The sequence below is a fragment of the Rutilus rutilus genome (genome assembly GCF_951802725.1).
Source record: "Rutilus rutilus genome assembly, chromosome: 3".
In the NCBI taxonomy this organism is placed as follows: Eukaryota; Metazoa; Chordata; class Actinopteri; order Cypriniformes; family Leuciscidae; genus Rutilus; species Rutilus rutilus.
In genome coordinates, this window is record NC_140211.1 from 27085466 (window position 1) to 27100508 (window position 15043).

General features: G+C 40.5%; 1 protein-coding gene across 1 annotated transcript in view; it reads left to right on the plus strand.

The window, feature by feature from the left end:
* cep89 (centrosomal protein 89) overlaps positions 1-14376 on the plus strand; it is a 116231-nt gene extending 101855 nt beyond the window's left edge. Inside the window, exon 19 of the mRNA XM_084405822.1 lies at positions 13233-14376. Coding sequence (XP_084261948.1) covers positions 13233-13548 — 316 coding nt within the window. The 3' untranslated portion in view covers positions 13549-14376. The remainder of the gene's footprint in view (positions 1-13232) is intronic.
* Positions 14377-15043: the final 667 nt, after the last annotated feature.

A 15043-nucleotide genomic window follows, 5' to 3' on the forward strand; every position in this document is an offset into this window, starting at 1 on the left:
TGCTCTGACTGTGTGCACTCATGTGTTTTGGAGGAGGCGTGGCTTTGGAGATGCTCTGAAGGGAGGGTGGGATCTCATGCTTTCAAAGATAGCCTCTCCAGAATTGCCTACCCTACCGTTAATTAACAACGTGTAAACTTTTTTTCCTCACGCGGTACTCACGCTTTCAATGCAGGCATTCGTTGGATCTCTTACACAGACAAGCCTTAGCACACACAGATTCTCCCGGTGCTCGCTATGTCCCGCCTTTCCCACTATTAATGCACTATACATATAAGAATAAACCATGTAAAATTATTTGAATAATCATACTACTAAAACTACATGTGATACTGATTTAAATTATATTTGCATTTTCACTTTGAGGAGTACTGTAACAGCGTGTGTGCTTCAGATGATCCAATGCAATCAATCAAAGTTCTGATCGCAAGAAAGCATGCCAAAAGTGACTATTCTAAAGTGGTTATTCTAACTGTAAATGGCTAGTTAATCCAAAAATATAAATTCTGCATTTACTCACTCTCATGTTGTATTCGCGCGTCACACACGCATTTGAACGTCCGTGTTTTCTACAGTATGCGCGTCGTTGTAAATCTGTTCATCATATAAAGCCATCGCCATTTAGATAAGACCACTCGATTGATTATTTTTACGATGCCTTTATGAATTTTTTTTTATCTTTTAAGTTTTAGAGGAATGGACACTAAATGGAGGGACAGAAATCTTTCAGGTTCCATATAAAATATCTTCATTTGTGTTTGGAAGTTGAACAAAAATCGTAAACGACATTAAGGGGAGTACATGATGACAAAATTTTTTGGGGGGTGAATTCTACCTTATAAATACAGTAAGAATACAGTAAGCTGAGCCTTGAATAAAACTAACTATCATGAATCATATCGTTCACATTAACGATACATATCGTCGCATTTGTATATCGCGATATCTCGATATATGTATCGTTACATCCCCCATTCTACCAGTATCACCACGGGAATCGTTTCACTGTTTGTATCACTGCTTGCAGAATTTCTCAGAGCGAGTGTCACGGTGGACGAGCAAACACCATCATTTTACAAATACTAGGTGCCATCTTGTCTTGTCCTCGTCACACAAAAGATGCGTCCGTTTTCACTCCAGAAAATCACTGTAAGAAAACAGTAGTGCGCATTAAAGTCTTATCCATAAACTCTCTCTCTCCCTTTCATTATTATCAACATACACAGCGAATTACACAAAAACACTTGAAATGTAAAATGTAAAAAATGTATTAGGTGGATTTTTATAATTATAGGCTTGTTGTTTACACACACTGTTCAAACACCTTGTAAAAATGAATTTTGCATAATAGGTCACCTTTAACTGTTAAAAGGACAAAGACAGATATCGCTTTCCTCAGCGGACAGTCAATTGATTCTGTTATTATGAATATAAGATTCACCTGAAGAATATCAGCTAGATGTATACATATATACTGTATATATACTGTGTGTGTGTGTGTACATATATTAGGGGTGTAACGGTTCAATTGTATCATGGTTCGGTTTTTATCACGGTTTTAGGGTCATGGTTTTGATATGGTGCGGTATGAGATATGTTGAAGGAAAAAAGGACAATTGTCTAATAATCTCATTTTATATCTCATCTCGCCATGACTCCCACTGGTGCCCTCTCAAAAACAATAGACTAGGTGACTACATATGGTTACCAGCCCAGGTTTTTAAGCACTAGGCAACCCCATGAGGAAGAAACCAAGCATGAAGTCAACATTTCCTATCTCTGACATGAGCTGTTCACCAGTAAATTACAGCTTGGTTGATCTGACGTAGATGAAATGTATGGCATCATTCAAAGTGGCTTTTACATACAGTGACACAGCAGAATGTACCACAACCTCATTACTCAAATTACTACTGCTCCCATGAACCTACTTCCCAGTGCAGCTTTCACAAAGTACTCTCCCGTCTCTCTCATTTCTTTTTAATCTCTTCTTGAAGACTTTGATGCTAAAACCAGCCTGGTCAATACTGGGCTCTCTCTCATCTTTCATCTCCTGACGTTTCAGCACTCAGACGTGTCACTTCTTTTCTCCACACCCACTCGTGCCCGTCTCTCTGGTCCTATTCCTTCTCTCTTTTGGCAACTGGGTCATGAGAATGAGAGCAAAAGCAAACACTAGCAATCGATTAGATGGTGAGAGAAGGGCATGCAGGAAGCATGAATTGAAGTAAATAATCTAAATGATTATTATTTTGTCTTAATATATTTTAAAAGGAGGATATTAGAGCAGAAAAAATGTCATTCACTAACCTAGAAACAGTTTCTACCAATGTTTCTTCCTGCATCCTGTCTGGATTGTTGATGTGCACTGATCAGAATCTATGCAACCATTAATATTAAAGTTTTATCATATAATTTGATGATGCTTTCAGCTACTAGTTTGCATGTAGTATTCTCAGCTCCATTTTTTTTAGCACAGAAAATGCAAAGAAGTCTGATGATACCATTTGGGCTTATACATTCAGATGTGGTAGTAGTCTGTCAGACATGTCTCCACTGCTGATCTGTCTGTCTGTGGGTTTTTTTGTCCCTCACTTCTGCCCTCTCTGCATCTCTCTGTCCTACTGTCTGTTCCCCTGTCTGACACTATTGATCAGCTGACCCACCCACTGACAGCAATCTCTCTCTCTGTTTCTCTCTTCTGTTATAAATCTCTAAGGTGACAGAGGCAGGATAGCTGTGTGCATAGATAAGGCCTTGTTTGGTTTTTGCTGAGACTGCACAATATGTGATGAATAGAAAGGAGGAAGGAGAGAGGAAAAGGGCACCTACAAGGAGAAATAAAAGAGTCTCGAGGTGAGAATCTGATTAGGTATTCAAGTAAGCCGGAAAACTAGACGAAAAATATACATTAAATTAAATAGAACTATTTACCTGACAGGATGTAAAAAGAGCAGCCAGGCACTATATGACAACACATCAATGACAAAATGATGTATAATATTAAGTATTAGGACAAATCCGCTGTCTTAAACTGAAATATGGATTTTTTTTAAACATTTTTGAGTTTGAATCAGAGGTTTAAGCTTAAGGGTCTAGAAATGGAGTGCTGGTGAGAGTAAAGCTATTTGCTGTTTTATTAGACTCTCAGTTATGTGTTAATAGGGGCTTTTGTACCCGGTAACTAAATGTTCCCTTAGAACCTTTTTCCTGGTTGCATTCGCACCGCCATTTGGAACTCTGAAGTGACGTAAGCCGTGTTGTTGTGCGGGACTTTAATTTTGATGGTGGGCACACTGGGCAGACTTTAAATTTGACGGCGCTGAGAACGGCCTAGCCAGAGTCTGAGCACACAGTGCTCACATTCTCCGTCTTCTCCGTCTTCACTAGTTTATGATTTACCAGGTTCCTCCAACAAAGATTCTTAACACAAAAATACTGACTATATTCAAAATCCCAACCAGAGAAGAGAGGGATGTGCTGTTTAGATTAATTGATGTTTTTCTTTTAATTGTTTATAATTCAAGTCTTAACAATAAGAACTTAATATATTCACTACTGTTCAGAAGTTTGGTATCAGTAAGATTTTTTTTAATGTGTTTGAAAAAAGTATCTTGTGTTTACCAAGGCTGAATTTCTGTCAGGACAAAGTCAAAGATGATTGACAATTAGCATACAGTTTGGATTGGCGATATGGTTCTGTTCTCCCTGCCCATCCATGCAGCCTACCATGGATAAGAGCAGGGATAGTAGCAATTACATGAATGAATGATTGTTTTTTCCAAGGAGGAATTTTACAGAAGTGTGTTTGTTTCAGTATGCTTAGTATGGATGGGCAATTTCGATATTGATAGATCTCAAAGATGAGTACTCAAATTATAACGTTATAACGTGCAAATATGTCTATAAAAATATGAATGAAAAATAACACTGCTAGATTATCAATAATGCATGTTTTCGAAAAAGAAACCTCTAAAAGAAATAGCTGCTTGATGTGAAGCTGAAGAGTGAATGATCACCAGTAAACTGAAGCTAGTTCTATATGACGCATATGAGATTAATCAGATATCCTAGATACACAACATAAATGTAACATTACAAACATGATTCTGCACAAAAGCACCCAAATGCAAGTGAACTTGAATTAAGTTAAGTGCTTGCCAGAAAGTTTTGTGTGAGTGTGCTCTTCCCATAACAACGCGCTGAAACACTGGCAACTAAAGCATAAAGAATTCACAACATTATAGTGTTCTTATTATAATATCATGGCGCTGCACAACTTCCACTTAACTGTATTTTCATCTACTTTATCAAGTTATTCCAGACATTCCTGCACGTTTTCAAAGCTATGACGAAAAATTATTTTGTTAAAAAAATATGATGGAAAAAAATAACCCTGCTGGGTTATTAATAATATCAGTGTGTTTGAAAAAGACACATCTAAAAAGAATATGAATGTCACCAAAGTCCAATCATAGTTAATAATGTTGGGCATTGCCGTTTGAGCTGATGCTAAAGAGTTGAACACAGTTAAACTGAAGCACTTTTTGAAGCGGGTTACAGTTTTTCTCGATTGCTTAAATGCATTTCTTGAAACTACGTATTCTCAAAACAGTAAACACAAATCCATAACGTCTCACCCAATTCCCCAAATTTCTATTTTCTGGCCAAAATGAAGCTCTACACTTAAAACCATTCACTCTTGCTGAAAAACTAAACTTTGCCCTCAGACATCACACACATGCCCTCACAAACACACACATTACAACATAGTCTTACACACTGGTGCAATAAATTCAAAACAACATTTCCAAAACTGGTAAGTTATGTTGCTTGTGGTAACCCCCCCCCCCCCCCCCCCCCCTCACAAACCTTTTCACAAGATGAACACAAAAGACACAACCAATGGATACATTGGCACATTTTTATTCCTTAATGTACTGTACAGTGCAAAACACCAAACAAACAAACAAAAAGAAATACTCTGCCCCAGCATCCTGTCTTTGGTCTGGGTCAGGCCAGAGAATCTTGTCAGCATCACAGGCTATATTGGCCCTAGCCAGGCAGCGGAGGTAAAATCCACTTGTATGCCTGTTTCCCGTTGGCACGCATCAACTGAAATATTTGGCAGGCTTCTTCCATTTCATCGTCTCTGTGTAGAAAAATAGAAATACTGATTACTGTAACTGTAACGCATCCTTTTTACAAAATGGAAGCATTCAGAAAACTATCTGTATGTGAGGCAATTTGATGCATTTTTTTTATTTATTACAGTAGTATAGACCAATTTCGAGCCGACGGATCGTAGGCTACCACACAAGTCTTGTACGTGACCATTTAGTACAGTTGTAGGCATCTAAAGATTTATATGCCCTCAGTTTCTCTTTATGCTTAGTTTCTCTATCAGGTAGGTGTAGAAGTCAGGCCACTCAGCCGGAGGTAGCGTTAACGTTAATCCTGTCAGATCGTCCATTCATTGACTGAGCTTGTACGCGTCAGCCAATCTGGGATATCCGTTAAAATGAACTTTTGCAAATAACAATCGCGGTCCTGGACAGTGAGTGACCTTGCACATTAAGATAAAGCATTATTAAAAAACAAGCTAACAAAACTTGCAAATGTGTTAGGTGTCGCCCAGTCTGCAGCTCTGCAGATGTCTGTTAGCAAGGCGCCGTGCGCTAGAGCCCAAGAGGAGGCTACACTCCAAGTGGAGTGAACCCGAACCCCAAGGGGACATGGTTACCTTGCTGCTGGTATGCCAAAGCAATGGCGTCCACTATCCAGTGAGACAACCTTTGCTTGAAGAGAGCCTTTCCCTTCAGCTTCCCACCATAACAGACAAAGAGCTGGTCTGAGGTCCTGAAACACTGCGTTCTGTCTACGTAATCTCGGAGGGGTGCGTACTGGACAGAGCAGTGCCAAGGCTGGGTCGGCCTCCTCCAAGGGCAGCGCTTGCAGGTTCACCTCCTGATTTCGAAAGGGAGTGATGGGAACCTTGGGCACGTATCCAGGCCGGGGTCTCAGGATCACGTGAGAATTAGCTGGCCCGAATTCCAGGCACGCTTCGTCAACCGAAAATGCCTGCAGGTCCCCTACCCTCTTGATGGAGGCCAATGCAACTAGGAGCGCTGTCTTCATTAACAGGAACTTAAAGGGGTGGTTCAGGATTTTCGACATCGGACCTCATTTTCAAGTGAGCCTGGTTGTTATTCATCAGTGGAGACAGTTTTCAAAAAAATTCATCCAGTCCTTACTTTTGGATAGTTCGCCTATGCTAGGCTAGCGCGAGTCAACGATGCACGTTAGCCTGCCATTAAAAACAGTCTTAACCACTCCACACACAGTACACCAAAAGCAAATAAATTGTAACGCCAGACTATCGATGTAAATGTCTATTGACAGAATAATGTTAGAAATCAAAGTACTGTTTGATGAGTGAGTGTGGCAGGTAAATACACTTGCGTGATTGTTATGTGGACCGGCTCTCTCGGTTTCCTAGGTAACCAAATATAACTCCGCCGCTGCTGTAGACTGCTTATAAATACAGGGAACAAATTATAACTAATGCACTGTGATGAAAGGGTAGTTTGATTTCTAACATTATTCTCTCAACAGACATGTACATCGATAGTCTGGCGTTATAATTTATTTGCTTTTGGTGTACTGTGGAGTGGGTAAAACTGTTTTAAATGGCAGGCTAACGTGCACCGTTGACTCGCACTAGCCTAGCATAGGCGAACTATCCAAAAGTAAGGACTGGATGAATTTTTTTGGAAACTGTCTCCACTGATGAATAACAACCATGCTCACTTGAAAATGAGGTCCGATGTTGAAAATCCTGAACCACCCCTTTAAGCTCAACTGATTGCAGAGGCTCAAAGGGAGCACTCTGCAGAGCAGATAACACCACTGCGTGGTCCCAAGACGGTACAAGATGAGAGCAAGGAGGATTTAGTCACTTTGCTCCTCTAAGGAACCTGACGACCAAGTTATGCTTCCCCAAAGACTTACCTTCAACTGCATCGTGATGTGTGGCGATAGCGGCAACATACACTTTGAGGGTGGAGGGAGGCAGCCTTCGCTCCAACCCATCTTGCAGGAAGGAAAGCACGACACTGATCGGGCATTTTCTGGGGTCTTCTCTGCGAGAAGAGCACCAGGTGATGAAGAGGTTCCACTTCAACACATAGGTGTGTTGAGTAGACAAGGCCCTAGTGGAAATTATGATAGTCACCACAGGTGGTGGCTACCATCACTTCCGATAGGGTGCCAGAGGGTGCCCCGTCTCCAAGAAAGGAGGTCCTTCCTCAGAGGAATTGGCCAGGGAGGGGCTGTCGCGAGGAGTACTAGTTCGGAGAACCAAAATGACCTGCTCCTCATCCTCCCTGATCTTGCACAGAGTTTGTTTTTCTGATGGGTGTCAGCGCGTGCAGCCCCCAAGAACCAATCATCCAACCAGCGCTCAGGACAGGGCGGAGTGTTTCACTCTAGTCCGATACTCGCGGCAGCCCGGGAAAGCATGGCTGTCAATTCCGGGTTGGACTCGGGCAATGCTGGCACACCCGAAGGCGGCATTGCAGCAGAATCTTCATCCTCAGAAGACTCTAGCCCACCTTGCGATGCGGTGATCGACATCGTCTCGTCATCTGGAGCCCCAAATGAGACACGGGGAATGTCGGTAGACGGCCCCGCCATCATACTCGGGAGGCTCACGGGTTGTGGTGCGCAAAGAGGGGGGTGCGGCCCGAGGAAGCATCGTCAGGGCGTTGTTCCACACCGTAACCCTCAGGTCACCCTGGCCACCAGCCAAAGTATCGCCTCTCGTGGAGGGGATAGATTGGGGTGTGGCAGAGGGGACTCTACCTCTAGTGAGGTCACGGAGTCTTGACCGCAGCACCACGATGGTCATGTTCCCACAGTGAGAACATGATTCATCCACAAACGCTCCCTTAGCGTGATCTAAGCCCAAACACACAAGACCGCGCTCGTGCCCATCAGAAGACAGAACAGAATGACCGCACCCAGAAGTGCACGGTCGAGACATCTTTAAAAAGACATGCCACGTGCAAGCTCTTTTTGTGAGAGGAAGCTCAGCAGCTGTGCTGAAGCACCCAGGGATAAACACACACGCTGTTGCAGACCACTGTACATATCAGCAGGCAGGAATGTGAAACTTGCTGAAAAAACGCCGTCACACCAACACAGACTGGAGAGCTGCTTGTCTCGAAGATTCTCGAAGATGACACTCAGAAAACAGGCTTACAGGAGTGAAGAGGACCTCTTGGCTCCGAAGCAGAAACATAACTGCATGTTGCCAGCGTACTTGCTTATATACCCACGAGGTGTACCCTCCTCCTCCACTCCAGTGTCCTCAACCTCTTCCTTCATGTCTTTCTGGATCCATTGTTCCAAAACTGAATAAACTGACTCTGGCCCTTTAATAAGAGTGTTTCCACTTGGGTAATTGTGTGCTAACTGAACTGAAGCTGTGCTGACTTGAGTGAGCAATATTGAATGCTAGTGCTTTCTAAATGACAACATGGTGTAGGCAATGAGAAATGAAGGGATTTGTGTGTAGAGTTTTGCAGTGACAGTTCAACAAATCTGACTTATGTGTCAAAACAGGGGAATAGTGTTTATAGGGAAATGGGTGTGCTTTTTGATAAATGGCGTTATGGATTTGAAATTTTAGGTCAAAAGCCTGGTTATGGTGTTTAAGCAATCAAGAAAAACTGTAATAAACTCAACTTAACACTTAACACTTAACCCTATTTGACAGGGATCGGGAACCTTTTTTGACAAAATAGATGTTTTTTTCATTTTTGGTTTATGCATTTTTTCAAAAGAGCCACAGCAACAACAAAAAGATAGAATATTATAAAAAGAACATGTTTTTTTTGTTTGTTTGTTTTTTTATAACATTTCAATAATGGGATCTTTGTTTGGTCCATAGACAACTAAAAACAAATAGCCTATGCAACAAAAATAAATAGGCTTCAATGTGGAATTAATTGTGGCTTTCATTGTGAGGTTGAGTTACCACCTGAGGAGCATAAACCCCTTTCAGACTGTGCATTGTTCTTCACTCACTCACTCACACTCTCTCTCTCTCTCTCTCTCTCTCTCTCTCTCTCTCTCTCTCTCTCTCTCTCACACACACACACACACACACACACACACACACACACACACACACACACACACACACATACACAGTGCTAGTGCTTACATCGACTGTGTTTACGTGAATATACATGGCATAGTATACCATACATAGTATATGAGATTAGTCTATAATGTATACAACATAAAAGTAATATTACAACTTACATCTGCCCAAAAGGATGCGAATACGGACGTAAACCGTGCTTGTCTGAATGTGCAACTCCCGTTGTGGATGCGCTCTTCCTGTAACAACGCGCTGATACACGGGCAACTAAAGCACAAAGAATTATATTGCAGTAGTGTTCTCAATATAATGTTATGCATATGGCAGATTGGTGCTGCACATCTTGCATTTAACTGTATTTTCATGATAAAAGTCATGAAGGCATCCAGGCATCACTACACAATTTTAAATCCATAGTTTCACTTTATTTCGCCATTCTGGACTGCATGCTGTCCTAACGCTAACCAATCAGACATCAGGAACCGCCCAAAATGCCTCAATAACAGAAACAATTTAATCAGAAAAAAATTTATATATTTTCTCTGTCACTGTGATCATCGACCATGGTTCCCTGAGAAGGAAACGAGATCCTGCGGCAAAAGTAGTGAAGCTATGGGAACACCTCTGCGCGTACAATTCTGCATCCAGAGCTGCATAGGGGACAAATAGAGTGGACTAAAATTAGTAGTGGCTACCTCAAACAATGTGACAAAAATATAGTAAGCATTACTATACTAATTACTAGGGATGTCCCGATCCGATCACGTGATCGGAAATCGGCCCCGATCACGTGTTTTCAGACTCGATCGGAATCGGACGTTACCTCCCGATCAGGACTCGGATATATATGTATATATATTCTCATTATTTTTTAACACATAAATAGTTATGCGGTGGCACAGAGTTACGCCGGTTTCACACTGCACGTGTTAGCAGAGCATAAGCAGCGCAGGAGCAGTGCGTATGGTGAGCAGGAGCAGGACACGCGCGTTTTGCTTTCACACTGGCAGCGTTTGTCACGTGCGGCTGAAAAGTTGGCATTGCTTTTTTTCGTTTTCAAATACATTTAAGAGAAAAGACTTGTCAAGAAGCTTATTTTATTAATAATTTCATATAACTTTTGGTTCATCTTTGTTTTTATTGTTATGGCAACAAGTTTGTTTTTGGACATTTGTTTTCTTTTTAAATTGCTGTTGGTCATTTGATTGACTGTTTAAAACACAATAGATATCATCAATGCACTTTTTGGATAAAACTGCGGTGTATTGTGGCCATGATCAATGTATTGTCACTTTAATTCAGCAAAAGCGGCGCAGCAAAAATAGACTCGGCGCCGAAACGATCGCGGCACTTCTGCTCTGCTATGCACTGCCGCGCCACCTCTGCGCGCGGTGTGAATGCTCTAAAGCCTGGTTTAATCTGTTAACATGGGCGGCGAAAAAAAATACGCACTGCATGCTCTGCTAACAGTGCAGTGTGAAACCGGCGTAAGAGTTAGGAGTGCAGTTCCTAAAAGCACATTACTGGCTTTGCAAACACTGTAGCACTTTTATTTTTTATTTGTTTACATGCCTGCCGGGTATTTTAAGTTGAGGTGCTATTTGTTTATATATTAGACTTTTTTTATATTTACTGTTGCACTAAAGTCCAAAAGTGAAGAATTTATTTATTACTTGATTGTTCAAGCTACCTCACAGAAGTGCTCTGTTTGTTAAGAGTTGTTGAATGTTAAAATAAGGTGAATTAAATAAAAAATAAGGAACATCCTGGATCTGTTTTTTCGCTCTTCTTTATTATTTTTTTTATGTATTAAGTATCGGATCGGGACTCGGTATCGGCAGTTACTCAAAATCAAATGACTCGGACTCGAGGGCAAAAAAACCTGATCGGGACATCCCTACTAATTACTAATATAAGCTACTAATATAGAAGCAAATAAAGTGAGAGACTATACATGTAATATACATTTATGTAATTTTAATGCTCAGGCCTTTGCAGATATTTAAAGATGGCCATCTTTAAACATAGCAGACTCTTTGGATTTATATGAAATGTAACACTTTACAATAAGATTACATTTTTAGCATTAACTAAGGTTAATAAATGTTGTAGTATTGTTCATTGTTAGTTTGTTAATTTCAGCATTTACTAAATACATTTTAAATTGAGTTGTAATTTTTATTTTATCTGTTAACCTTAGTTAATGTACTAACTATGAACTAACATGAATGATCAAGGTACAATTGTATTGCTCAAATATTAATACATGCTATAAAAATGTATATTCCATAATGCATATAGTTCATGAAAGCTAGCTAAGTGTTACCTATGACATTACGTATGTTTCTAGGTTATAGCTAAAGAAACAAACATTTGAACTGTAATAGTTTAATGTTTAAATTATTTTCTGTAGACCTTCTCATTTTAAAGCCAAGTAATATGTATTTGTTTTCGCCGCTAGGGGTCGCTAACCTCTTACAATAACAAAGGCTTATATTGATGACACACAAGAGGAATTATGGAACTTGCCGTCATGCCGAAGGATCTAATAATGTTTATGGATGAGTGAATAAATTGATGATTTTAACATGACTGTGGTATGAAGCAGGTTGCTATTGCTAATGAGAGACAGATATCAGCATCACATGCGAGTCCCGCGGATATAAAGGAATAAGGACATTTCATTCTAACGTTACCGAACTAACTTACCAGCAAGTGCTGAATTATTACTCATATGGGTCAGTTTATTAGACGAATGAAACTTGTGAGGTAACGCAGTGCTGTTTCACTTGGTCTACACTATCACACTAAACTGCATTTGAGTGTGTTGAAAGTTATAATGTTATTCTATGTGTTAATTTAAGCTAGATCAACACTATAGAATAACATCATATTCTAACATTTCATCATGTTGAGCTATATAACATTGATTAGTTTTATGTACATTTGCTCACCTCTACATTTGCGAGTCTCTGTCAAGTCGAAGTTTGTCACGGACGTGGAGCTCTCGGCATCTCGAAAACGCCACGCTGATATTGATCCTCGTTTTAGTTCTCCTTTTGTCCCAAAGTCTGCTTGTCATGGTCCACAATGTTTCAACGAAACAACAACAGCGTGAGCTCAGCGTAAACAACAACTCTGCGTTTCGTCTAATATGGGCTAAGTAACGCAGTTGTCCACGTCTGTCGCCATGGTTACTATGGCAGTACGAGCGGAAACCAGGGATAACGCGGATATTAGTGGATGTTAACATTGTAGATTAGTGTACAATGTTTTACAATAATATTTTTTTTTCTTATTTAGTGTCAAACATCCTGTTTCATTCTGTTTCTGAGGTACGTGGTGTCTGAAGCAGTGTGAGAGGAGATGAGTTTGAACAAGTCTGCTCGACACTGCTTAAGTCTGTCAGAGATGCTGTGTATTGAGGCAGGTAGAGGAGAAGATGGCAGCTTAAAAACACATCTTAATAACAGACCAGAATCCCGCAAAGTAAAGGGCACTTACAGAGATGACTCGACACTTTCCACACAGTGGGAGACAAAGAGAGATAGACTGTCATTGTCATAAACCTTGTCATAAACCACACAGTGTGTGTGTGTGTGTCTGTGTATGCATGTGTGTATGCATGTGGAAGCGAGGATGTGCGTCAACAGATGGTTGGGCTAATTGATCTATCATTACGACAGCTTACACACCTCTGCCGCTCGGTCATCTCCTTCGTTCTCTCGCTCTCTCGCTCTGTTCATGTTTGTGCTTCAGCACATTTCCAGTTAATACCTGTTATTATTGCACAGCTGAGCCCTCAGAATCCTGGTGAGCGAATCCACTGCTATTGACTGGAGGGTACAAAATGACTGAAAGGTCGCAGAAATTTGTGTGTTCATGTGTATTTTGAATGCTTGTGTGTGTTCGCTTGAGTGTGAAGCAAGACATTCTACCTTTTTTAGAGCACTTGATGGAACAAGAGAGCACGTATTTGAATCAGGAAAGCCTATCCATACTGCAAATTAAACAAGCCTCTCTCTCTCTCTCTCTCTCTCTCTCTCTCTCTCTCTCTCCTCAGAGAAGTGGAAGGTGATTTGGAGGTGGTTTGGGAAGCAGCGACCAGAGAGAGTCAGCGCTTGAGAGAGGTGGTGTTGAGGAGCAGTACACTAAGTCCAGCCACCATGGCTCCAGCCCTACGCAGCACTTCCGGCAAGTCTCCTGCCAGGATCCCCCGTATAGAGGATCATTTGTCCTGCTCACTGCCCCCTCCCTTCACCTCCAGACAGAGTCATCTGCCACATCCTTTACAGTGCAGCCCCATGTATGACTCCGATTCTGACCAGCACCAGAATCCGTCATCTGATGAGAGTGACAAGAGCGGACAGGATTCCTAATAATTCCGGATTCTCCTTAATAAGTGTTTTAAGTTCATGAATTCATTTTCGTGGTTTACCTGAATGCTGAATGTGTTTTCATTTAAAATGCATAAGGCCCTTAAATACACAACCATTCTTTCTGTTAACTTTGATAAATGTGCTTTGATGTTTTTTCCCAGCATATATGTGTATCACAGTGTTCTCGATTGTTAATAATGATTATCCTGTAGATGGAGCGTTTCTTGAGCTACTGAGCTTAATTCAGAAAGCATTTGTGACAGAGCAGTTCCAGCAGTGGATGCACAGGAAATTCTGTTACACAAGCCATTTGATGAAGGATTGAGCAACAGAAATCTCATTCTCTCTCTAGGAAAAAAGCTTTGCACAAAAGTTTGCACTGTCTAAGGTTGTCCCTCATAATGTTCTATAATAAGGACAAAGTATGGTATACAATAATATAATTAGCATCTCTGTTTGTTGATTTTTTTTTTTTCTCGTGACCCACAGTGAGCTCAAGTCTGTGCTGTTCCAAATTACTAAAACAGTAAGTTTTTCTTGAGGGAAACAGTAACTCTATTTGATTACGCATATACTGCCTCATCAGTAAACATGTCAAGGTACATGTTAAAGTCACCATGAAATCAAAATTGACAATTCTTATTTTTAGGGAATATTGCAGTTTATTGTTATTATTATAAATTATTTATCTGTGCACATAACATTTTTTAATTCATGTGCCCCTACCATTGACGGAATTTTCCTGCTTTCCATGTTTTAACTTATACTGTAGGGGCACTGTTACGCAACTTCTGAAAGAGTACAGGATATCTGGATCAAAACACATGCAAAAAAGAAGCAGAAACATGTGATAAAAGCTTTGCTTAGGGCAGTGGTATTTAAATGGCGGACGACGGTCCGGTTCCGGACCCTGGATTGGTTCCATCCGAACCATAGGATCCGAACCAATAGATAATTGCACCATTTGACTGTTTCTAGAGATTAAAGTGAGCAGCACATCAAAACAACAGACCACAAGCGCTCAGGGTTGTTTATGGTAATGATCTTTCGGCACTACATTCTCTAATATTTTTATCTAGAGCCAAACACGCTTCATTCAAGCCATTTCCAAACCATGCACGTTCTCTCTCCTGCTAAAGACTTAAAGCGCCACATTAAGAGCTGCAGAAGGCACGGTTATTTTAACAACAAGAATGCAGTAAATAAAAATACAAAAATTCTGTCATAAACTCCGACCGTTTAGACCGCAAACCAGGTTTGTGACAAGTTACGCGTGAACTTTAGACGTTTTGTTTTTTCCCCATACATTTAGCTTTTAAAGCATTTCATAATAAATTATAAATTGGAAAATTATTTAGAGATGGCAAGGGAAGGCAAAAAAAACTTTGAAATTACTTGTTAACTTTGTTAAATTTGTGCTCATGATGAGATCTTTCATTATTAGATTGTTTGTTTTAGTAGTTTATTACTTTGAGCAAATATAAAAATGTTCCAT